At 41.5% G+C, this 25,770-nt stretch overlaps 1 protein-coding gene across 3 annotated transcripts in view; it reads left to right on the top strand.

Annotated features, from left to right (window-relative positions):
* znf462 (zinc finger protein 462) overlaps positions 1-25,770 on the top strand; it is a 93,888-nt gene that overhangs the window by 52,107 nt on the left and 16,011 nt on the right. The window contains exons 2-8 of one of the 3 annotated variants that reach the window (XM_056446043.1): positions 4,562-4,809; positions 5,163-10,525; positions 12,412-12,552; positions 17,007-17,305; positions 21,135-21,253; positions 21,691-21,888; positions 25,018-25,273. In XM_056446043.1, coding sequence (XP_056302018.1) covers positions 4,593-4,809; positions 5,163-10,525; positions 12,412-12,552; positions 17,007-17,305; positions 21,135-21,253; positions 21,691-21,888; positions 25,018-25,273 — 6,593 coding nt within the window. In that variant the 5' untranslated portion in view covers positions 4,562-4,592. The remainder of the gene's footprint in view (positions 1-4,561; positions 4,810-5,162; positions 10,526-12,411; positions 12,553-17,006; positions 17,306-21,134; positions 21,254-21,690; positions 21,889-25,017; positions 25,274-25,770) is intronic. The other 2 variants (XM_056446044.1, XM_056446045.1) reach the window with 2 other exon arrangements.

A 25,770-nucleotide genomic window follows, 5' to 3' on the forward strand; every position in this document is an offset into this window, starting at 1 on the left:
CGAGAGGAGCTGTTGTGTGTATAGAGAGAGAAAAGAGAAAGATATGAGACTTGGCAGTGCTGGAGGTTTATTATATGAGTTGACCCCTCACACATCTCTCTTTTACATTGAATATTTCCTACAGGATGCTTCACAGTGAGATAAAAAACTGAAGCTCACACGCTACTCACAAATTAACATGTCAGGGGGAAAAATATTAAATACAACTTTAATAGAGAGAAATAATTAAGACAAAACATTTAACATATATGATTTAGTTGAAATTTTGTAGCTAGTTTATATAAATTGTATTATTTATTTACATTTAAATGTACTCTCTTTCAATTCCTAAAGATGTTCATTGACCAAACTCCTATTTTAATAGATATATCTGCTTAATAAAACTATTCTGTTTAAATGCACCACAATATATTGCCTATATTCACAGAGAAATTGATGAAAATATTGTACTGAGCACTTTATTTATATAATAAGAATATATGATATGATTGAAGCTTTTGTGAACCTTATCTCCAAATATATGCAGCTGAATTATTTTCCAAGTGGTGTTTAACACCGTTTTCAGTGCAGGTTTAAATTTGCTATTTAAAAAAAGCCAATAGCTTTAGAAAGTCTGGAGCTCTTTACTGAAATATTTTAAAGAGATGCCAATAATCAAAGCATTCAATCATTCAGTTATTTATTCATTCATTCAGGTATTTGTTCAATCACTCATTCAATTATGTCATGATTACCAGCGATCTAACCACCAGAGGTCGCTGGTAAACACTCACATTCACATGGACTACATCTTATGAACTACATATTCAGTCATGCCACACACACACACCTGCTCCAAGTCTCCACTGATTGGACTTCCACAGCTGATGCTGCTTCTGGACTAATCACACACACTACTTTAGCAGCACACACACTCACTTCCTGGCCAAGTCTTGTTTGCCTGTAAAGTGACAATTCAACGCGGTTTCCTTAGTCTTGTTTCTCAGTGTTTTGACCCTTGCCAAGTTTGTCTGTTTATCCATGTTCACTGCCTGCCTTCTGACCTCTCGCCTGTTATAATGACTACGATTCTGGATTTGCCTTTATTCATCTGTTTGCACCTGTGTTGACCCTTGCTTGCCTGACTACCGAATAAACCTGCACTTGGATCCTAATGTTGTCTCTGTCATCCACGTGTTACAGAAGACTCTGCCAGGAAGTGAGTGTGTGTGCTGCTAAAGTAGTGTGTGTGTGATTAGTACAGAAGCAGCGTCAGCTGTGGAAGTCCAATCAGTGGAGACTTGGAGCAGGTGTGTGTGTGTGGCATGACTGAATTTGTAGTTCATAAGATGTAGTCTATGTGAATGTGAGTGTTTACCAGCGACCTCTGGTGGTTAGATCGCTGGTAATCATGACAAATTAAGAATTTATGAAATCATTAATTTGGTTATTCATTCATTCATTAATTCATTAACTCGTTCAATTGTGTATTTATTGATTCAATTATTCATTTATTAAATCATTCTTATTCAATCGTTTATTCGTTAATTCATTCAGTTATTTGTTCATTCATTCAATTATTCAGTAATTTAATAAATCATTTATTCAATGATTATTTGTTCATTCATTTGTATGACTGTATTAATGAAAAGGTATTTAAAAGTGCTTATTTTTAAAGCATTCATTTATTCAATCATTCATTCAATTATTCAGTCATTTATTCAATCATTGGTTCAATTATACATTCATTCATTTATTAAATTATTCATTCATTCAATTATACATTCATTCATTAATTTATTCAATTATTCATTCATTCAATTATACATTAATTTATTAATTTATTCAATCATTCATTTATTCAACTATTCATTCATTCAATTATACATTTATTTATTCAATTATTCATTCTTTCAAATATTCATTCATTCATTAATTTATTCAATTATTCATTCATTCAATTATACATGCATTCATTCATTTATTCAATTATTCATTCATTCAATTATACATGCATTCATTCATTTATTCAATTATTCATTCTTTCAATTATACATGCATTCATTCATTTATTCAATTATTCATTCTTTCAAATATACATTCATTCATTAATTTATTCAATCAATTATTCAATTATACATTCATTCATTTATTTATTCAATTGTTCATTCATTCAGTTATTCATGTGTTCATTCAATTATTCATTCATTCAGTTATACATTAATTTATTTATTCAATTATTCATTCAGTTATTCATGTGTTCATTCAATTATTCATTCATTCATTTATACATTCCTTTATTATTCAATTATTCATTCATTCAGTTATTCATTTGTTCGTTTAATTATTCATTTAATTATAATTCATACAATTTTTCCATTTATTCATTCATTTAATTAATCATTAAGTTATTTTGGTTAATTCATCATTCATTTATTCAATTCTGCAGCAGATTTTCACTGAAACATTTTTATTGTTTTTTGCAATACAATACAATGTGGCAGAGTTCCCATTTAATAGGATGAGCATTAGTTTTTGGCTGCTATCTGTGTGTGTGTGCGGTGTGTGTATTAATGAAAAAAGTATTGATCAGGGAGCGAATGGTCCTTGTGTTTCAAGCTGATTGATTGCACGGTCTGCTCTCAGCTGTTCTCGGGTCACAGATATAATAATGCCACACATCCCATAATCCAGCATCTCTGAGCGTTCCTCATCCCTCGGCGGATTCACTCAATCTTATTTCAGAAGAACTCGATGCAATCTGATGAACATGCGGATGTAAAATACCGGCCCGGCCCGCGGGGTGTGTGTGCTCCAAACCAGGCTTATCCCCACTGCATCAAAAAATGGAACAATCAGCCCATAATCCCTCCTCAGCTATTGTTCCTCAAGCAGACTGACCACTGCACTGAAATGCAGACTGAGATTCTTCTGTTGTGTCCCGTTTTCAGATGGCCTTTGTCTTGCTGGGAAATGCTGTGCTATGAAGCGTTATTTTTAAATGTCCTGTTTGGGCTACAGTTGTTTCTCATAAGAGACTTCTGATTTTATTTTATTAAATTAAATTTTATAATTTTTTATTATTATTTATTTATTTAAAATTAATTAACTTTTATTTTATTTAATTTTTTTGTTAGTTTTTATATACAATTTTATGTGTATGGCATATTTGGCTATCATTCACTTATGGTGGCGCTGTCAGTCAATTAGGAACTATCAGTCCTTTAGGGCGGAGCTATCAGTCATTTAGCGGGCTGAGCTATCAGTACTTAGGGGGGTTGTGATATCGGTCCTTTAGAGGGCAGAGCTATCAGTGCTCTAGGGCGAGGCTATCAGTACTTAAGGTGGTGGTGCCATCAGCCCTTTAGGGGCGGAGCTATCAGCCCTTTTGGAGGTGAGGCTATCAGTCATTTAGGGGCGGAGTTATCAGTCGTTTAGGTTGGAGATTTCAGTCCTTTAGGGCGGAGCTATCAGTCCTTTAGGGTGGTGCAATCAGTCCTTTAGGGGGCAAAACTATCAGTCCTTTAAGGGGCGGGGCTATCAGTTCTTTAGGGGCGGAGCTATCAGTCCTTAATTTTGGAGCTATCAGTCCCCTAGGGTGGAGCTATCAATCCTGTAGGGTGGTGCAATCAGTCCTTTAAGGGCAAAGCTATCACTCTTTTAGGGCGGAACTATCAGTCCCTTAGGTCGGAGCTATCAGTAACATAGGTTGGTGCATTCAGTCCTTTAGGGCAAAGCTATCAGTCCTTTCGGGTGGTGCAATCAGTCCTATAGGGTGAAGCTATCAGTCCTGAAGAGCGGTGCTATCAGTCCTTTAGAGGGTGGACCGGACCTATCAGTCCTTTAGGGCGGACCTATCAGTTCTTTAGGGCTGAGGTATCAGTCCTGTAGGGCAGTGCAATCAGTCTTTTAGGAGGCAGAACTATCAGTCCTTTAGAGGGCGGAGCTATCAGTCTTTTAGGTTAGCGCTATTAGTCTTGTTGGGTGGTGCAATCAGTCCTTTAGGGGGCTAAACTATCAGTCCTTTAGGGGGCGGTCATTTAGGAGGCGGAGCTATTTATCTTTTAGGGCATCTTTTCAGTCATTTAGGGCGGAGCTGTCAGTCTTTGGGGGGATGCAATCAGTCCTTAAAGGGGCTAAGCTATCCATTTTTTATGGTGTAGCTATCAGTGTAGCGATCAGAGCTATCAGTACTGTAAGGCGGTGCAATCAGTCCTTTATCAGACCTTTAGAGGGCGGAGCTATATATTTTAGGGCGAAGCTATCAGTCCTGAAGGGCGGTGCTATCAGTCTTTTAGAGTGGAGCTATCTGTACTGTAGGGTGGTGCAATCAGTCCTTTAGGGTGAGGCTAAAAGGGCTTGTCTTGTTTCTGCTTGTTTCATCTGTTTGTCAATTTTTCTCAATTCCTGATATATTTTTTTCTAATTTTTAAAACCCTTTCGAGTGGATGTACTTCACGATAGAGGAAAAAAGGACAATCTTAACTTCCATGTCATGCTGACGTTTTATGCAGACTTTAAACATTAGGATTTACTTTATAGTTGTACTCATCCAGCGTTCTCTCCTTGTGTCTCTCTCCAGGTTTCCCTGATTCTCCAGGGAGTGTTGAGCGATGGAAGGGCTGCAGTGCGATGGCTGTGATTTTCGTGCAGAGTCGTATGAGGAGCTGAAGGCTCACATCCGGGACATCCACACGGCCTTCCTGCAGCCCGCAGAGGTGCAAGACGGAGACGAGACCCCGAAACGCTCCAGATCCACATCACTGAGCCAAACTGAGGATGAGGAGGAATTCACCAACCAGGAAAGAGACCCGCTGAAGGAGGAAACAGGTTACCACTAGATTTATTAAAGTCAGGGTGACAATTACGGGGTGGTGGGGGGGTTGGTTAGGGGGGGTTTGACTACCATACATAATGCTTGAACTCCTTTTAAGGATGTCTAAATTAGATGTGGGGGTGGGGGGAGTCTGAAAAAATGGTGTGCACTGATCTGTATCTGAAATAATAATAAATTAATATTATTATAAGATGCCTTTTTTGCATGTTGCTGCATCGTCTGTTGGTAGGACACAGTTTTAACACTCTGGAAGTACAGAAACTACATCAGAAGAAAGTCTTGTTGCACTTCAATCTTGTGTGAAATTGAAGCACTCAACAATTTTCTTTGTCTGTTCATGTTTCAGGTGTCCCCTCCTTTAACAAAGACCTTGGCCACTTCTCCGGTTCAAAGCTAGCCAAACACAACCAGTCAGCAAAACCTACAAACAAAACCACAGCGCCGTTTTTTCAGTGCAAGTTCTGTGTGCGCTACTTCAGATCCAGCTCTCTTCTCAGTGAGCACACCAGGAAGGTTCATGGAGAAGCAAGCGACGAAAGATCCCTCAAAACTCCCAAGCAAGCCAGTGCTTCAGTGCACAATGCAGTAGGAACAGTCTTTTCTTGCCAATATTGCACGTATAAATCCCCACACAGAGCACGGATTCTGAAACACCATAAGGTGCATCATAAAGAAGCTCCAACAGGCCTCTCGGCTCCCCCTGCTGATGCGGAGGTTTTGGATTTGGACTCTGATGTCTCCTCAATTGAAGATCAAAGTGAAGATTCACCAGGGGATGTAGAACGGCATGTACTGGAGTCTATGATTAAACCCCAATCAAAAGGAGGCTTTAACTGTGAATGGTGTGGCTTTCAGACTTCACAAAGGCAGCAGCTAGCTGATCACATGATGAAGAAACACCGTAACATGGTAAAGATCATGGTGTCTTTGCAACAACCTAAAGTGCAAGATGGAAGTGCAGGCTCCAGCAAATCAGATTCCGCTTCATCCAGGAGAAGCACTCCAACCTCCAATTTAAACCTGAATGATATAGCGGGCACTGAAAGTTCTTCAGCAAATGCCTCTTCAGTCAAAGGATCTGGCAACGCATCACTAAAGGGCAGTTCAGGGATATCAAGTTTTCAGTACTCACAGCTCACATCAAAAATACCTAACAGCACAGGATCTTCCATACTGTCAGAGAGATCGACTTTCACCATGTCAGATATATCCAGGTCTGGCATGGATCTCGATGCCAGTGTGCTGAATGATTCCAGAAGCAGTTCAGATGATGAACTCTGTGACATGGATGATCCTAATAACACAGAGTCCGCTGAGGATTCTGCTAAGCTGCTTCTGTCTGAGGAGGATAATGACTTGCTTGAAACAAAAGGAGTTCCATTCAGAAGACACATGAACCGGTTCCAGTGTCCTTTCTGCTCCTTTTTGACCATGCACCGGCGTAGTATTTCTCGTCACATAGAAAACATACACTTATCTGGCAAAGCCACAGTGTATAAATGCGATTCATGCCCCTTTCTTTGCACCAACCCACTGAAACTTGACGCGCACAAACAATGTCACAGTGGGTCTTCCGAATGGGACACCATGGACCTGACCAGTGGAAGTCCTGATGATCAAGCCGAATGCTCCGAGCCGGTGAATGGAGGAAACAGCAGCTCCAAAATCAATGGGAAAAAGTCCAGTGGAGTGGAGGAGCAGCAGGGTCCTCATCGGTGCTCACTGTGCAACTTTTCCACCATCACGCTTAAAGGTCTACGTGTCCACCAGCAACACAAACACTCATACTGTGATGGAACACAAGTCCCTGGTCAAGAGGGTTTATCCAATGAGCAGCAAGATTCTGAATCCGAGTCCTGTGGTTCCTCAAGCTTTGTACAAAAAACTCAAACCTCAATTCTTGGATTTTCAACCAAAAAGCACCTTATTGGGAAGACCGCAAGAAAGTCCATAAATGATTTGCCCTTAGATCTCTCTCCCGTAAAAAAACGGACAAGGATTGATGAAATTGCAAATAATCTCCAAAGCAAGATTAGTAAAAGCCAGCAACATGAAGATGTGATTAATCTCGAGGAGATGGATGATGATGTTGAGGAGAATGGCAATCACATTGATGCAGAAGCAAGCAAAGATAGAGATTTGTCTAATGCTCGAAACCAGCACTACATGTTCCACGGTCAGCACCTTCATGGTAGGAATTCTGGAGGTCTTCCAACAGAACGTGGTGTTGGGAAAAGAAAGCGAAGCCTGCAGTCCAAACTCAGCTCGAGAAACCTTCCTGTTCAGTTAACCATTTCTGATGATGAAGAGAATTACAGTGGCTCCTTGGAATCTAAACATGCTCAAGATCAAAGCAGTCAAGATGGCAGAGAAATGCACCAGGAAAATGTTGAATACACTGCGGAACCTGGGAACCTGTTCTACTGCAAACACTGCGAGTACCAAAACAAGTCTGCTCGCAGCGTCAGCACACACTACCAGAGGATGCACCCGTACATCAAGTTTAGCTTCAGATACATTCTGGACCCAGAGGATCAGAGCGCAGTCTTCCGTTGTCTCGAGTGCTTCATTGAATATAACAACTTTAATGATTTGCACCAGCACTATATGACTCATCATCCAGAAGCAAGTAACGTCTTAAACTTTAACCAGCCAGATCTTGTGTATATGTGCCGTTTTTGTTCCTACACAAGTCCAAATGTGCGTAGCCTGATGCCCCATTATCAAAGGATGCACCCTTCGGTGAAGATCAACAATGCTATGATCTTCTCAAGCTATATGGTCGATCAGCCTCATAAGGGTGCGACTGAGTCGCAAACACTGAGAGAAATCTTAAATTCTGGGCCAAAGAGTTTTAGCTCCACCTCATCTGGGTCCAGATCGTCATCCAGTCCGGCTCTCAAAAGCATTTCCAAAACGCCAGAGGCAAATGCAGAGGTTGAAACACTTCGAGAGGGCCTAGGGGGCAATGTGGTGGTGTATGACTGTGATGTCTGTTCTTTCTCAAGTCCCAACATGCACTCGGTGCTGGTCCATTATCAAAAGAAGCATCCCGAGCAAAAGGCCTCATACTTCCGCATACAGAAGACCATGCGGGTCATTTCTGTCGAGCGAGCACAGATGGCCAGCAATTCAACCTACAGCCTGACCAGCACCCCAAAGTCTTCAAACCCCATCCTGCCTGTGCCTCTGGATGAAGATGTTTACTACTGCAAACACTGTGTCTACAACAACCGCTCTGTCGTGGGCGTTCTGGTCCACTACCAAAAGAGACATCCGGAGATTAAAGTAACAGCAAAGTACATAAAGCAGGCACCCCCAACCCCTGGACTGCTGAAACTCATGGATGAGCTACAGATCGCTCCACCTAAGCAATTTCTAAAGCAGTTTAGCAACAATGGCATTGAAGGGTCTGGTAATTCCAACACTAAAGGAGCATCCGACAAGGGGGAACCAGAAATGCTGTTTTTCTGTCAGCACTGCGACTACGGGAACCGCACTGTGAAGGGAGTGTTGATTCACTACCAGAAGAAACATAGAGATGTAAAGGCCAATGCAGACCTCGTCCGCAGACACACCGCTGTGGTCCAGAGTCAGAGAGAGCGAGCGCAGATGATCCAAGCGGGAAGTTCTACGGCTACTTCTACTGTAGCTGCTGAAGCTGAAAAATCCAGGTCGTTGCGATCTTTGAAGTGTAGACACTGTCCGTACACTTCTCCTTATGTGTATGCCTTGAAGAAGCATCTGAAGAAGGATCATCCTACTGTGAAGGCCACAGCTATGACTATCTTACACTGGGCTTATCAGGACGGCGTGCTGGAGGCTGGTTATCACTGTGAGTGGTGCATATATTCCCACGCTGAACCAAGTGGGCTGCTCATGCATTACCAAAGACGCCACCCTGAGCACAATGTGGACTACACGTACATGGCCAGCAAGCTGTGGGCTGGTCCTGATTCTTCCACTAGCAGGCAAGCTGGGAATTCTGAAACAAAGCATTATCAGTGTAGAGATTGTGCCTTTGAGGCATGCTCCATTTGGGACATTACTAACCATTATCAAGCAGTGCACCCTTGGGCCATCAAAGGTGACGAGTCTGTTCTCATTGACATTATCAAAGGAAACAAAGCACCTGATAAGCAGCTCCCACAACAATCCAAAGCACATGCTTCGATGTCCAGTCCGTTCAATAGTCACCATCAGGAAGAGGTTGCAGTTGAAATTAATCGGTCACCTCTAGAGCGGCAGCCGAATCTCTCTCTGTCTGCCACCTCGTCGATCTCAAACAACCCTTACCAGTGCACCGTCTGCTTGTCTGAGTACAATAGTCTTCATGGACTTCTGACCCACTATGGCAAGAAACACCCAGGCATGAAAGTGAAAGCGGCTGACTTTGCTCAGGAAGCGGACATCAACCCTAGCTCGGTTTACAAGTGCAGACACTGTCCGTACGTGAACTCTCGAATCCACGGGGTTCTCACACACTACCAGAAACGCCATCCATCAATCAAAGTCACTGCTGAAGACTTTGTTGATGATGTTGAGCAAGTAAACGAGGCATCGAGTGAGAACGAAGAGCGATCTAAAACCCAGAGGCAAGGCTACGGCGCATACCGCTGCAAGATGTGTCCTTACACACATGGCACTTTAGAAAAACTCAAAATACACTATGAGAAATACCATAATCAGCCTGCTGCAGACATGTTTAAAGCAACTAACATACAGTCGCCGGTCGGAAGGGATGATTTAGTGGCAGAATGCAGCACTAGCAGTCAGCCCGAAGTCCCGGAGGTGTGTGACTATAGCGTACCAATTTCCGAAGTCGCAAAAAGTGATAAGCATGCAGTGTTTAAATGTCAGCTGTGCAAATACTTTTGCTCCACCAGGAAGGGCATTGCCCGCCACTACCGTATCAAGCATAATAATGTCCGAGCACAGCCAGAAGGGAAGAATAACGTCTTTAAATGCGCTCTCTGCTCCTACACCAACCCCATCCGCAAAGGCCTCGCAGCACACTATCAAAAACGCCACGACATTGATGCATACTACACACATTGCTTGGCAGCTTCCAAGACTGTGACTGAGAAACCAAATAAAGTGATGTTGCCCCTGGTGTCAGAAGCTGATGGTTCGGGGATGAGCGAGGAGTTACGGCAAGCGGTGGACCGAAGGAAATGTTCGCTCTGCTCCTTCCAGGCTTTCAGCAAAAAGAGTATAGTTTCTCATTACATAAAGCGCCACCCAGGAGTCTTTCCCAAAAAGCAGGCCGCCAGCAAACTGGGCCGATACTTCACTATGATCTACCCTAAGGAGGTGGAGGAATCTCCTATAATGGAGAACGTGGAGATAGTTGAAGTGAAGGATGAGGTGGAACCTGAAGGTGAGGTCGACTGGCTGCCTTTTAAATGTCTGAAATGCTTCAAACTCTCGTTCAATGCGGAGGAGCTGCTGGTGATGCATTACAACGACTGTCACGACAAGGAACTGAAGCGGGATTTCGTCGCCGTCACGAGCCCTGCAGAAGATGGCACTGAGCTCTACCAATGCACACACTGTGAAATCAAGTTCTTGACTCTTCCAGAACTCAGCATCCATCTCATGAACCACAACGAGGACTTTCAGAAAAAAGCCATGCGGCTGGAAAGAAGAAAACAGCTTCAGAGCAAGCAGAAGACGGTCGAGCCGCCAGAAGTCAAACCAGAGATTAAGGTGAGCTTGAACAGAGAGAGTTGATATATTAGGCAATTTGTAGAATTACTTGGAGATTATTACAATTGTTTGTAGAAGTCACGAAAAGTCATGATAAGTGCTGCCCAGTGATTTCCAGGGTGCATCTTAATGCCTAAACAACATAAAACAACAACAAAACTGCTAATTGATTTGATGTCCAAACCTTAAAGTCAATTTGACACACATTGATGACCACCAAAATAATGACAAAAAAGTATAATAACATAAGGAATATTTTATAATCATCTGAGAGTTCTGAAGCTGGAGCTAAAATCTGCAGGATATCAGCCCTCCAGGAATGAGTTTGGGCACCACTGGTATAGGTGAAATCTATTTTGGATTTTGCATTACTACAATGCATGTAAACTACATTGATGCCAAAAGTTACATCAAATTGATATCTAACATACAGTAGGCATAAACAAATGTTAAAAATCAATTACGCGACATTCTTTTAATAGATTTTTTATGTGTTTTTTTAACACCAATGTTATGTAAATTTGATGTTTCAAAGTAGTTTACATGCATTGCAGTAATGCAAAATCCAGTGTAACAATAAGTTGTTCTGACATCAAGGTAGTCAATTGACATCAAGTTTTTGACGTGTTTTTTAATGTCATTTTCTCGTGGAATAATCATTGAAAACGGTCCATTTGTGTATTTTGGAAACACTGGGTCGGTAGTTCTGCATATCTTACGTAATGTTGTTTAACTTTGGTTAAAAAGTATACACATGATTATTATTGTAAGAAAATGGCCAATCGTTTCATGATATAGTGTATCCAGAAAGTATTGATGACGCTTCACTTTTTAACATATTTTTATGTTCCAGCCTTATTCCAAAATAGATTAAATTGATTTATTTCCTCAACATTCTACACACAATCCCCCATAATGACAATGTGGACAAAGAGTTTTTGAAATTGTTGCAAATTTATTAAAAATAAAAAAGCTGATAAATCACATGTACATCAGTATTCACAGCCATTGCTCAATACTTTGATGATGGACCGTTTGCAGCGATTACAGCCTCGTCTTTTTGAATATGATGCCACAAGCTTGGCACACCGGTCTTTGGGAATTTTTGCCCGTTCCTTCTTGCAGTACCTCTCAAGCTCTATCAGGTTGTATGGGAAACGACAGCCATTTTTCAGATCTCTCCAGAGATGTTTAATAGGATTTAGATCTGGGCTCTGGCTGGGCCACTCAAGGACATTCACAGAGTTGTAGTGAAGCCACTCCATTGATATTTCGGCGGTGTGCTTTGGGTCATTGTCCTGCTGGAAGATGAAGCATCGCCCCAGTCTGAGGCCGCTGTGCTCATTGGAACTTTCAGAGCAGAATCTTCCCCAGCCTTGTGCCTCCAGACAATCCTGTCTCGGAGGTCTACAGACAGTTCCTTTGTCTTCATGCTTGGTTTGTGCTTTGACATGCACTATAAACCCTGGGAGCATATATAGACAGGTGTATGCCTTTTCAGATCATGTCCAATCAACTGAATTGAACACAGGTGAACTCCAATAAAGCTGCTGAAACATCTCAAGAATGATCAGAGGAAAAAGAATGGACCTGAGCTCAGTTTAGAGCTTCACGCCAAAGGCTGTGAATACTGATGTACATGTGATATTTAATAAATTTGCAACAATTTCTAAAACACTTTTTTCACATTGTCATTATGGGGGGGTTGTGTGTAGAATGTTGAGGAAATAAATAAATTTAATACATTTTACAATAAGACTGTGACATAAAAACATGTGGAAAAGTGAAGCGCTATCAATACTTTGCGCATGCACTGTACATAAGACCCATATATCGTGTCTGGTATAGTGTCCCTGATAGTGTGCTGTTGTGTATGTCTGTTCCAGCAGGTGGACAGCACATCTGGTAAGACCCCCGTTGGCTACAAGTGTAACTTCTGCGTGGAGATCCATCCCAGCCTAAGGTCCATCTGCAACCACCTGAGGAAACACGTGCAGTACCGTGAGGCCAAGGATGCACATCTGAAGGTACAATCACCATCAAATCTACATCATATTTTACCACAGCGCTTCTCAATCCTCATCCTCGTAGTCATAATTTGGCCACAGCTTTCTCTGTTTCAGCAAATGGGATGAATTTTGGTGACAAATCTGATTTTGACACTTTGATATTTTGGGAATATGCTTTGAAAAATGTTCAAAAACTCAACAATACACTTAGTTAACACAGTAAGTGTATTTTAGCACACACTATAATCTGCTGCCAGAAACGAGCACAGGTCGATCTAGTGCTGAGTTCAGACTGCGTGATTTTAGCCCAGATTTTGACTTGCTGACAGATTTTGAGAAATCACAGACAAATGCCTGAAATCACAGGCAAACCGGTGCTCGTTCACGTGAGTAACAATCAGACGCCATCTGAGAGACTCGAGACACCCGTCAGATATTTGGCGTGCTGAATATCTGGAGCTCCCGGTGATTAAAAAAACAACAACTTTTGACTGTCTAGATATTAATAAAACATTCTCTAAAGAATGCTCTCATTATTCTGGCATTTAGCAAATGTAAATCATTTAGGTAATCCTGACGGACCTAAAATAGTAAACCTTTAGCATGATTTACCATCAGACATTTTTTCTAAATGGTTCCTTTTTAAGAGTGTATGTAAACTTCTGGTTTCAACTGTATATTGCGGACCGAGACAAAGTTGTCGGCGATTCTTCCTATTATAAAGTCATGAAGAGTAAAACCTCCTGTTGCCGATCCATCCTACAGTATACCAACACAGCACTGACAGAACGCTCCCCCAGATAGTCATGCAGTGTGAAAACATGAGTGACGCCACTACTATGAAAATCCTGCAGGATCCGGCATAAAGGTTAATGCTGCCAACTGATGATCAATAGTAAAATGACAAATTATAGTAAAAATATCAAATAACCCAAACAGAGAAGCTTAAAGTCAAAAGAGCTCCACGTCTATATCTGCATGTCCTGTATTCTCATCTCCATCACATACCTGTCAACCCTCCCGTATTTTACAGTTCTATCCCTCTATCATCCCGTATCCCGTATTTCTCCTGTATTTTCAGTCTTTCTCTGAAGGGTGGCAAATAAACATTAAAGAGCCGAGACTCCCTATACGCAACCCATACCGCCAAACCACCAGGGGCCGCCCTTTTGCTATTAAATGTGAGTCTGTTCTGTGCTTTCGCTTTGTTTAGGCATGAAAACAGCATGGCTGCATCTGAAACCGCCTACTACTCAGTAGGTACTGCATTTGAATTTAAACGCACTACTCGGCCATTAGAAAAGTGCGTTCTATACAGTATGAATGTGAAAAGGATGAATGGAATTCGGACGTACTACATCCGCCATTTTGTCATGGTGACTTGACCTACCTCCGTCAGTTGCGTCGATTTACTCCCATTCATGAATTTGCTAGCAGGGCATCATGGGATAGCGCAGCATGCATGTGATGCGCACTTCAGAATCTCGCCGGAAGTAGTAAGTCATGCGGGTACTTCTCGCATACTGATTTTCCAATTTATGAATTCCGACATACTACTCGTCTCGCATACTGATTTTAGCGTACTGTATAGTATAGAAGTATTCGGTTTCGTACGCAGCCTTTGAAATAAATATAAAAACGGTGGGATTCCCTTTCCTTTTACAGGTGCCGTCTCCCCTTCATATGCAATCCTCAAAACAGTAATATAGCGGTGCGTGACTGTCAGCTGACGCGCTCCATAGTGATTAATAGACGCTGTTTCCCAAACGGATTCTGTACAGGTGATTTGAAGCGGAGCGAGAGTCTGGGTTTTGTGTGTGTGTTTGAACAGACATATATACACTTAATTAATAATAATAACATCTAAAGATGTCGACCTTGGTGGGGTTTTTTTTTTTCAAATACAACTAATTTCGTCCTAAATAAGCATAAAAAGTCAGGAAAGCAATGGAAAGCTTTCATTATAACGTCAGATCTGTGCAGTTTTAAAGTGACGCCTGTTATTAAATGTAATGAAGTAAAAAATCTAAATAAATAAGAGATTCATTCACTGCTCTTTAATCAGAATGTGTGAGTTATACAGTGAAGAAACGGCTGATGAGATTTGATAGCTTGATTCTGTTTCATTATAATAGCTATTCATTTTAATAAGCTGAACTGTTTGCTAATGGATTTGCTGCTAATGTATACTATTTAATTTCTCTTTTGTAAATAATAATAATAATAAAACATATTACTGACCATTTAACTGTTTATTTACAGAGAAACAGCTCCAAATGAACAGATTTAGTAATTTAGGGATTTTTTAAAGGAGGGAATCGGGGTAGTCCCCTTATAATGGTGGGCATATCCCTTATTTTCACATCCCAGTGTTGACAGGTATGCTCCATCCTCATCTACTCTGCATCTACAGGTCATTTCTTCTGACTCCAGCGCTGTTCTCCTGTTTCTGCTGGTTCTGTTTCAGCTGCAGATTGACTGAAGTAAAGGAATATATCAAACCCTTGAGTATAAAGCAGGAGTGTGGCGTCCTGACGTGTGTTCATTACAGCTGGAGTGTGTTGTGGACGCTCATGAAGACCTTGAACTCTCTCTACAGTTGATGGTGTAGTTAAATCAGCTGTCCTTGTGTTTAGCGTAGAGAGAAGCTCGGTGTTCATGTTTCTGGAGCTCTGAGTGTGACGCCGCTCAGCACAGGGTCTGTCATTCTGCTGCCCTCAGGAGGACTTGGAGAGCTTTCTGAGTAGAGCATCAACCAGGAATAAAGGACATTAGGGTAGTGTGTGTGTGTGTGTGTGTGTGTGTGTGTGTGTGTGTGTGTGTGTGTGTGTGTGTGTGTGTGTGTGTAGGAGTGCGTGAGTGCGCATGTGTGCATGCATGTGTGTGTGAATGTGCGTTCATCTGAGTGTGTGTGAGTGTTTGTGTGTTTGAGTGCGCAAGTGAGAGTGTGCACATGCATGAGAACGTGCGTGTGTTTGCGTGTGCGTATGAGAGTCAGTGTATGCATGTGTGATCGTGTGTGTGAGAGCATGTGTGCGTGTTTGTGTGAGTGTGTGTTTGTGTGTGTGTGTCTGTCTGTTTGTTTATTTGTGAGTGTGTGTAAGCGTGCGTAAGTGCGCATGTGAAAGTGTGCATGCATGTGTGTGTGAATGCATGGGAATGTGTGTGTGTGTGTGACTGTGTGCATGTGAGAGTGTGTCCATGCATGTGTGTTTGTGTGTGAAAGTACGTGTGCGTGTTTATGTGAGTGTGTGCGTGTGCATGTGTACTTGTGTGTGTAAGACTGCATGAGTGTGCTTGTGTGTGTGTGTGTGTCTGCATGTGTATGCGCATCTGTTTGTGTGTGTGTGCTTGTGTTTGTGCATATGTAAGAGTGTGACAATGTGCATGTGAGTATGTGTGTGTTTGCATATGTATGAATGCGTGTGTGTGTGTGTGTCCATATCCGAGAGTGTGACAATGTGTGTGTGTGTTAGAGTGTGTGCAAATGTATGAATGTGTGTATGTGTGCATATGTAAGAGTGTGGCTGTGTGTGTGTGTGTGTGTGTGTGTGTGTGTGTGTGTGTGTGTGTGTGTGTGTGTGTGTGTGTGTGTGTGTGTGTGTGTGTGTGTGTGTGTGTGTGTGTGTTCGTGTGTGTAAGCGCATTAGTGTTAGTATTCCTCTGAGAGTCCCGGACGCAGGATTTGAACACAAGCCCAGTGTGGATCAGCAGAGGTCGAACACTCGCACACTAGAGGGCAGCACACACTAAACACACACACTTGCTCGCACTCCTTCTATAACTAAAACACACACTAGAACTCTCTCACTCACACATACACAGTTGTACACACTCACACACACACACATTAACACCCACACATTACCACATACACAAACACTAAAGACACACACTCTCTCTCTCATACACACACACACACTCAGTCCACATTCATTTTCTTTTCAGCTTAGTCCCTTTATTAATCCAGGGGGATGCCCTGCCACCTGCAACCCATAAGTGGGAAACCCCCATACACACACACACACTCACAATGGACAATTAGCTCACCCAGTTCCCCTATAGCGCATGTGTTTGGACTGTGTTTGGAGAACATCCAAACTCCACACAGACACACCAACTGACCCAGACGAGACTCGAACCAGAGACCTTCTTGCTGTGAGGACACAGTTCTAACCATTGTGCCACCGTGCTGCCCTCACTCCACATATACACATATTAAATATGCACAAGAGCACCACTAGGGTGGAAAAGGATGATTCTAAGGGGCCATGCCGTTTTGGGGCCCCCAGAGTTCCTATTACGGGCCCCCCTCCAGCATATGAATGTATTTGAATGACATTTCCAGCATCGATGCTGTAGAAGGAGCCGTATGAAACTGAAGCTCTCTCATCTGATGGAGGTGTATCGGTAGGGGATATAGCCTGTTGTACAGTACATGATGGTGATGTGTGTGTGTGTGTGTGTGTCAGCAGGAGTCCGCGGAGGCACCGGTCACTCCAGCAGGGGTCAGCAATGGAGATGTGCTGTCGGGGCCCGCCGAGGCTCCAGCGGGGGTCAGTGTGTCGGAGCCGGAGCCGCCGGAGGGTCTGGAGCCGCTGGAGAAGAGCCGTCTGCTGCCCGGACACCCCTGCGGACTCTGCGACCGCATGTTCATGTCCATGCAGGGCCTGCGCTCACACGAGAGGAGCCACTCGGCCGTCACACTGCTCAACCGCAGCGACAAACACAACTGCCAGTACTGCCAGTTCTCCTCGCCGTTCAGACACAAGTGAGTCTCCGTCTGCACTACAGGGTTTAACACTAGCTGTGTTTCCATCCAAATATTCAATCACTTCCTTATCAGCTGAGTCCCTTTATTAATCAGGGGACGCCACAGTGGAATGAACCGCCAACTTTTCCAGCATATGTTTTACGCAGCAGCCACATCCCAGTACTGGGAAACACCATACACACTCATTCACACACACACACACACAAACACACACACACACACACACTCATACACTACGGCCAATGTAGTTCATCAATTCCCCTATAGCGCACCGGAGCACCCGGAGGAACAAGCCACAACCCTAGAAAAAAAAAGAGTTCAGTATTTTGCTGACAGCTTTTCCACAGGTTAGTAGTCAGCTAATGTAATTTCATAATGCAAATCTTAAATTCACGCTAACAAACAAATGATCAAGGGAAATATATTCATGTGATTCAAATCTATAAAATATGAGTTGATCTTTACTTTAAACTTTAATTATAATGTTCTATTCTAATTATTTTTTAAAAGATTTTGTCAAATAAAAGATTTTTCTAGAGTCATCCAGCATAATCTTGTGGCTCAAAAGTATCAGTTCAGGCACCGTTTTGGCACCGGTATCGTTTTAAAAGTACTGATTTACCGAAGTAACCCCAAACGATACCCAATGCAAATTTTAAGTGGTTTAAATGTGGCCCCCTTTGCCTCTGAACTTGAATACCCCAGAATGCATTTAGGAAATAGTTTTGTATTAGTGTAAGTCAGGATTGTTGAACTGAGTAAATTCATAAAAATAGGAACATAAAAAAACTTCAACACACTGAACCACTACAGCCTTCATTGTAGTATTTAGATTTTCTGCAGAATTCTGCAGAATTTTAGCCCATCATTAATTCTGTTTATTTACTTGAGTAAATGTGTGTAAATCTAAATTTATTATTACTTTTTTATTAATTACAGTAATATTATTGACTAATATGAACATGTTGATCTGATTTATATACAGTGCAGTTTGTACAGTCATATTCTCTGTCTTTTAGTAGAGATATTATATGAGAGACTTGCTTTGTTTACCAAATAAAGTGAATCTAATTGCATTTGCATTGTAAACATTAAATAAAAGTTTAAAAGGAATTACTTTTTATTTCATATATTCAGGTTTTAGTTTTGATACTCCTAAAATAATTCAGAAATCTGCAGATTTTACCAAAATTTTCAGCAGAAATAGCTAAAAACATCTGCAGGTTGCGTCTGGCCCTGGTCATGAGCATGCTGATGAATGACAAAACTCTTTAAAACTGATCAATCTTTAGATAAATTTAGACTCTCATCTGAAAGAGTTAATGCAGAAGAGCTTAGCATGAAAAACAAAACGCTATAAATGTGAAGACTCGTACACACAATATGGCTTGATGGAATCCAGTGAGAGCAGACCGCAGTGAACACTGTTCATGAAGACTTGATGGATTAATTGAAGCACTGAAACTCAGCTGACATCTCACAAGCATTAATCCAGAGCGTGAATAGCACAATTTAAAATGCTTTCAGTAAAGTTTTTCATTTGAGGATTTTTTTGCATCATTTTTATTTTTTGGGGGCCCAAAAGGATTCGCCCTACACAAAGTGGCCCTCGGCTGACAAAGATTGAGAACTGCTGCTCTAGATTAGGGGTTCTCTACCTTTTTCACTTCGAGCCCACTTATTTTTACAATCAAATTTTGAAGGCCCACCTGTCTGACATTTCCTCTACAATGTTTGCATGAAATGCTCATTTAAACCTTTATTTATTAACATATTAGAGTTCACACTTAGCTGATGATCGGCGTATTTGGCATGCTGTCCCGGGAGAGAGCCCTGAGCTCGTAATATCCTCGAGTCTGGGGCTCCCTCCCGTTAGAAGGGGGAGAGGGGAGTTTGAGCTCAGGTAGGTCTCGAGAACTCCCCTGCTGTCGCTGTGTGAGAAGTGTAAAATAAAATGGTTTTAGGTGATAATTTGGTTTAGTCGATTGGCTGTGGTTTGTTTTTGGATGGTGGGAGGAAACCGGGGAAACCCACGCAAACACGTGGAGAACATGTAAACTCTGCACTGAAACACCAACCAGCCCGATAAGAGGTTAGACCAGCGGTGTTCTTACTGTGAGGCAACAGTGCTAGCCACTGGGCCACGGTGTCACCCTATCGGAAAAAAGGGGAGGAAGTAGGGGTGGAAGGGGGGAAGCTTCAAGACGAAGATAACTGGAGTGAAAAGCTCTGGTTATTTATAATGCATCAGTGATCATCCTATGGGTCAGATTACGGAGCTAATAATGAGCCAGTCATGTTGATCATAAGCACGTGATCCTCTCGAAATGAGTTTATAAATAAACCACACAAAAACATACACAGATTCAACAACAGGTCAACTGGGAGAGTGTAAAAGACCAGCTGCTGCTTTAAACTGGACTGACTGAATATCTATTATTAAATATCTACTATTCACAGATATACAGATGAATGTAAAATACAGTAAAACACCCGACATCCAGCCTGATCTCACGAGGAAACGTAAGTATTTCAGGTTTTGTCAGTTTAGTGGCTAATTCGCACAAGTTCAGTCGTACGAAAATGTAGGATTTTAAAAAGGAGGCGTGGCTCCTAACCCCACCCCTAACCCCAACCATCGTTGGGTGATGAGCAAATCATACTAACTTGTACGAATTAGATCTTACGAATTCATACGAATTAGCCACTAAATCATAAAGTTACGAATTGCCGTGAGATTGTGTTGAAACACGTGGATCTGATGGCGGTTGAGTTTGCTGCTGGATATGATTGAGAGATCGCTGACAGGAACAGTGAACAGCTCTGCCAGAGCGCGTCTGATCCTCATATACAGGTTTATTTTACATTCTTTGACAGAGACATCCTTGAGCCTCGCTAGATCCTCCTGTATGGGCACGCGTCCATTATAAAACACTCCCAGCACAATGTGAGGACAATTATGTGGATATATTAAATGGTTCACTCAAAAATACACAATGAGAGACTTTCACTTTCGCTTCACACAGTTTATAACTGTACAGATGACCTGTGCCAGTTGCAGACGCGATCATGAGGCTGTTTTTGCACAGAGTTTGCAGTAATCAACCAGAGAACAGGAGAAAGTGCATTACTTCCACCATTTTAATATGTCATATTAATAAGGAAATCCCCAAAAAATGATAGTATAATATTGAGAGTTAATTTTAATCTCGCAGCTTACCTGCAGGATCACTGAGGCCCACTGGTTGAGAATCCCTGTTCTAGATGAGGCTTATTTGAGCACAATATAATCTGATCATGTCTTGATGTTGACTGATTTCATTAGGACAGTAAGGTCTGACTCCCAGAGTTCATCAAGAGTCTTCGTGTTCATCTTCAACGCCTCCTCCTTCATCTTACCCCAGACATGCTCAATAATGTTCATGTCTGGTGACTGGGCTGGCCAATCCTGGAGCACCTTGACCTTCTCTGCTTTCAGGAGCTTTGATGTGGAGGCTGAAGTATGAGAAGGAGCGCTATCCTGCTGGAGAATTGTCCCTCTCCTGTGGTTTGTAATGTAATGGGCAGCACAAATGTCTTGATACCTCAGGCTGTTGATGTTGATCATCCACTCTGCAGATCTCTCGCACGCCCCCATACTGAATGGAACCCCAAACCATGATTTCTCCTTCACCAAACTTGACTGGTTTATCACAGTTTGTGCATGAATGTAATTTGCATATTTAGATGGAAACACAGCTACTATCACTTCAGCTTTTTATGGTTATAGTTTTCATTTTAAATGTGTGTGTGTGTGTGTGTGTGTGTGTGTTTTCTCTGTCTTCAGTCTGGACCGACACGTTCAGTCTCATCATGGACACCAGAAACCCTTCCGCTGCAAGATCTGTCCCTTTAAATCCTCATACATGAGCCGCTTGAAGAGCCACATGCACAAAACACATGCCGGTGAGAGACACACACACACACACACACACACACACACACACGCACGCACACACGCACGCACACACACACACGTAGAATGTTCTCTCAGTGGAGTGTGAATATCAGCAAATGGCAGTGTGTGTGTGTATGTGTGTGTGTGTGTGTGTGTGTGTGTGTGGTCTCCTGTCCGCCGTTACCCATCAGCCCCTCTGCAGACGTTCAGACAGACTCTGAGAGAAGGACAGCTTTAATCTGAGCTGATGAAACACACACCATGAAGAGAATTACATCAGACGGAGCAGTGTGTGTGTGTGTGTGTGTCTATCTGTCTGTGTGTGTGAGTGAGTGTGTGCATAACCCTGTGTATCTGTGTGTTCTCCACTGTATAGGGTTGAACACTAAATAAATCAAGAATGTAGGTTTTCCTGGAGGTTTACCAGGCTGTGTGTGTGTTGCAGGAGAGCACCCGTATAAGTGTGTGTCGTGTGTGTTTTCCGCCGTGAGCATCAGTCAGCTGAAGGAGCACTCGCTGCAGGAGCACGGAGAGACGCTGACGCTGCACCGACTCAAAGCTGCAGCTCCGAGAAACACACAACCTGCAGACGAGGAGGAGGAAGAGGAGGAGGAGGAAGAGGAGGAGAAACCAGAGCACAGCGGTGAGACACACACACACACACACACACACACACACACACATGAACTTCACATGTCAAGTGAGTGGTTTTGATTGGTTAGTTGTGTGAAATGAGTGGTTTCGATTGGTTAGTTGTCTGAAGTGAGTGGTTTTGATTGGTTAGTTGTGTGAAATGAGTGGTTTCGATTGGTTAGTTGTGTGAAATGAGTGGTTTTGATTGGTTAGTTGTGTGAAATGAGTGGTTTCGATTGGTTAGTTGTCTGAAGTGAGTGGTTTTGATTGGTTAGTTGTGTGAAATGAGTGGTTTTGATTGGTTGGTTGTGTGAAATGAGTGGTTTTGATTGGTTAGTTGTCTGAAATGAGTGGTTTTGATTGGTTAGGTGTCTGAAATGAGTGGTTTTGATTGGTTAGTTGTCTGAAATGAGTGGTTTTGATTGGTTAGTTGTCTGAAATGAGTTGTTTCGATTGGTTAGTTGTCTGAAATGAGTGGTTTTGATTGGTTAGTTGTCTGAAATGAGTGGTTTTGATTGGTTAGTTGTCTGAAATGAGTGGTTTCGATTGGTTAGTTGTCTGAAATGAGTGGTTTTGATTGGTTAGTTGTCTGAAATGAGTGGTTTTGATTGGTTAGTTGTGTGAAATGAGTGGTTTTGATTGGTTAGTTGTCTGAAATGAGTTGTTTCGATTGGTTAGTTGTCTGAAATGAGTGGTTTTGATTGGTTAGTTGTCTGAAATGAGTGGTTTTGATTGGTTAGTTGTCTGAAATGAGTGGTTTTGATTGGTTAGTTGTCTGAAATGAGTTGTTTCGATTGGTTAGTTGTCTGAAATGAGTGGTTTCGATTGGTTAGTTGTCTGAAATGAGTGGTTTTGATTGGTTAGTTGTCTGAAATGAGTGGTTTTGATTGGTTAGTTGTCTGAAATGAGTGGTTTTGATTGGTTAGGTGTCTAAAATGAGTGGTTTTGATTGGTTAGTTGTCTGAAATGAGTTGTTTCGATTGGTTAGTTGTCTGAAATGAGTGGTTTTGATTGGTTAGTTGTCTGAAATGAGTGGTTTTGATTGGTTAGTTGTCTGAAATTAGTGGTTTTGATTGGTTAGTTGTCTGAAATGAGTGGTTTTGATTGGTTAGTTGTCTGAAATGAGTTGTTTCGATTGGTTAGTTGTCTGAAATGAGTGGTTTCGATTGGTTAGTTGTGTGAAATGAGTGGTTTTGATTGGTTAGTTGTCTGAAATGAGTTGTTTCGATTGGTTAGTTGTCTGAAATGAGTGGTTTTGATTGGTTAGTTGTCTGAAATGAGTGGTTTTGATTGGTTAGTTGTCTGAAATGAGTGGTTTTGATTGGTTAGTTGTCTGAAATGAGTGGTTTTGATTGGTTAGTTGTCTGAAATGAGTGGTTTCGATTGGTTACTTGTCTGAAATGAGTGGTTTCGATTGGTTAGTTGTGTGAAATGAGTGGTTTTTATGGGTTAGTTGTCTGAAATGAGTGGTTTTGATTGGTTAGTTGTCTGAAATGAGTGGTTTTGATGGGTTAGTTGTCTGAAATGAGTGGTTTTGATTGGTTAGTTGTGTGAAATGAGTGGTTTTGATTGGTTAGTTGTCTGAAATGAGTGGTTTTGATTGGTTACTTGTCTGAAATGAGTGGTTTCGATTGGTTACTTGTCTGAAATGAGTGGTTTCAATTGGTTAGTTGTGTGAAATGAGTGGTTTCGATTGGTTAGTTGTGTGAAATGAGTGGTTTCGATTGGTTAGTTGTGTGAAATGAGTGGTTTTGATCGGTTAGTTGTCTGAAATGAGTGGTTTTGATTGGTTAGTTGTGGGAAATGAGTGGTTTTGATTGGTTAGTTGTGTGAAATGAGTGGTTTCGATTGGTTAGTTGTGTGAAATGAGTGGTTTTGATCGGTTGTCTGAAATAAGTGGTTTTGATTGGTTAGTTGTCTGAAGTGAGTGGTTTCGATTGGTTAGTTGTCTGAAATGAGTGGTTTTGATTGGTTAGTTGTCTGAAATGAGTGGTTTTGATTGGTTACTTGTCTGAAATGAGTGGTTTTGATTGGTTAGTTGTCTGAAATGAGTGGTTTTGATTGGTTGGTTGTGTGAAATGAGTGGTTTTGATTGGTTAGTTGTTCGAAATGAGTGGTTTTGATTGATTAGTTGTCTGAAATGAGTGGTTTTGATTGGTTAGTTGTGTGAAATGAGTGGTTTTGATTGGTTAGTTGTTCGAAATGAGTGGTTTTGATTGGTTAGGTGTCTGAAATGAGTGGTTTTGATTGGTTACTTGTCTGAAATGAGTGGTTTTGATTGGTTACTTGTCTGAAATGAGTGGTTTTGATTGGTTAGTTGTGTGAATGAGTGGTTTTTATTGGTTAGTTGTCTGAAATGAGTGGTTTTGATTGGTTAGTTGTCTGAAATGAGTGGTTTTGATTGGTTAGTTGTGTGAATGAGTGGTTTTGATTGGTTAGTTGTGTGAATGAGTGGTTTTTATTGGTTAGTTGTCTGAAATGAGTGGTTTTGATTGGTTAGTTGTCTGAAATGAGTGGTTTTGATTGGTGAGTTGTCTGAAATTAGTGGTTTTGATTTATTAGTTGTCTGAAATGAGTGGTTTCGATTGGTTAGTTGTCTGAAATTAGTGGTTTTGATTGATTAGTTGTCTGAAATGAGTGGTTTTGATTGGTTAGTTGTCTGAAATGAGTGGTTTCGATTGGTTAGTTGTCTGAAATTAGTGGTTTTGATTGATTAGTTGTCTGAAATGAGTGGTTTTGATTGGTTAGTTGTCTGAAATGAGTGGTTTTGATTGATTAGTTGTCTGAAATGAGTGGTTTTGATTGGTTAGTTGTCTGAAATGAGTGGTTTTGATTGGTTAGTTGTCTGAAATTAGTGGTTTTGATTGATTAGTTGTCTGAAATGAGTGGTTTTGATTGGTTAGTTGTCTGAAATGAGTGGTTTTGATTGGTTAGTTGTCTGAAATGAGTGGTTTTGATTGGTTGTTTTTATATCATTATGTTAAATGTGTGCTTCTGTTAGTTGTGTTTGTGTGTGTGTATAGTGGTTTGGTTAGCTGTTTGTGTGTATAGTTGTGTGTTTGTTGGCTCCAGAACAGGTGTTTACAGCAGGTGTTCAGCATCTGAATCTGACCGTGATGTCTCTGTCTCTCTCTCTCAGAGTCTGCGTATCTGGAGCCGGCAGATGTGCAGCAGCAGTTGAGTCATTTCCAGCTGTCGTCTCGTGTTCAGAGCGATGTTTCCTCCAGTCCATCTGACGCTGCGGTCCCCCAGGCCCGGCCTGAATCCATCCTCACCTGCGAGTTCTGCGAGTTCAGCTCTGGATACATGCAGAGTCTGCGCAGACACTACAGAGACCGGCACGGCGGAAAGAAGCTCTTCAAGTGCAAAGACTGCACCTTCTTCACCTGCAACAAGTGAGAACTGCCTCAATCCAGTCCTGACTGCGTATTTACACGTTCAGCCCAAGTAGTGCACTATTGACGCAAATTATTATTAATTGCTATTGATAATTACTATTGAAATATTAACTTCTGCTATACCTACTATAGTGTCCCTATTATTCAGCTAAAGCCTCATATTCATTACTTTTGTGTTTCCCCTTAACATATGCAAATTGTGAAAATATATGCAAAACTTGTATTATTTGTATTTTCGGTAATAAATAAAACACATTTAGTGTGTGTCTCTATGTTCTGGTCAACTCTGTTATATCAGAGATTCAATTCTGTCAGCCCAACAACAGAATCTGATGAATGTTCGAAGGTTAAATGCATGTAAGTCTTTTCTAGCGCTTCTGAAAATAATTGTGTTTTTCATTATCAGAATTTATTTATATTTGTTTTCAACTCCGAATTTAATCTGACACCAATTTTAAGTAAACATCAAATTTAGACTGTATTTCTAATTAGGA

This window comes from Danio aesculapii, chromosome 21, assembly GCF_903798145.1.
Source record: "Danio aesculapii chromosome 21, fDanAes4.1, whole genome shotgun sequence".
Lineage (NCBI taxonomy): Eukaryota > Metazoa > Chordata > Actinopteri > Cypriniformes > Danionidae > Danio > Danio aesculapii.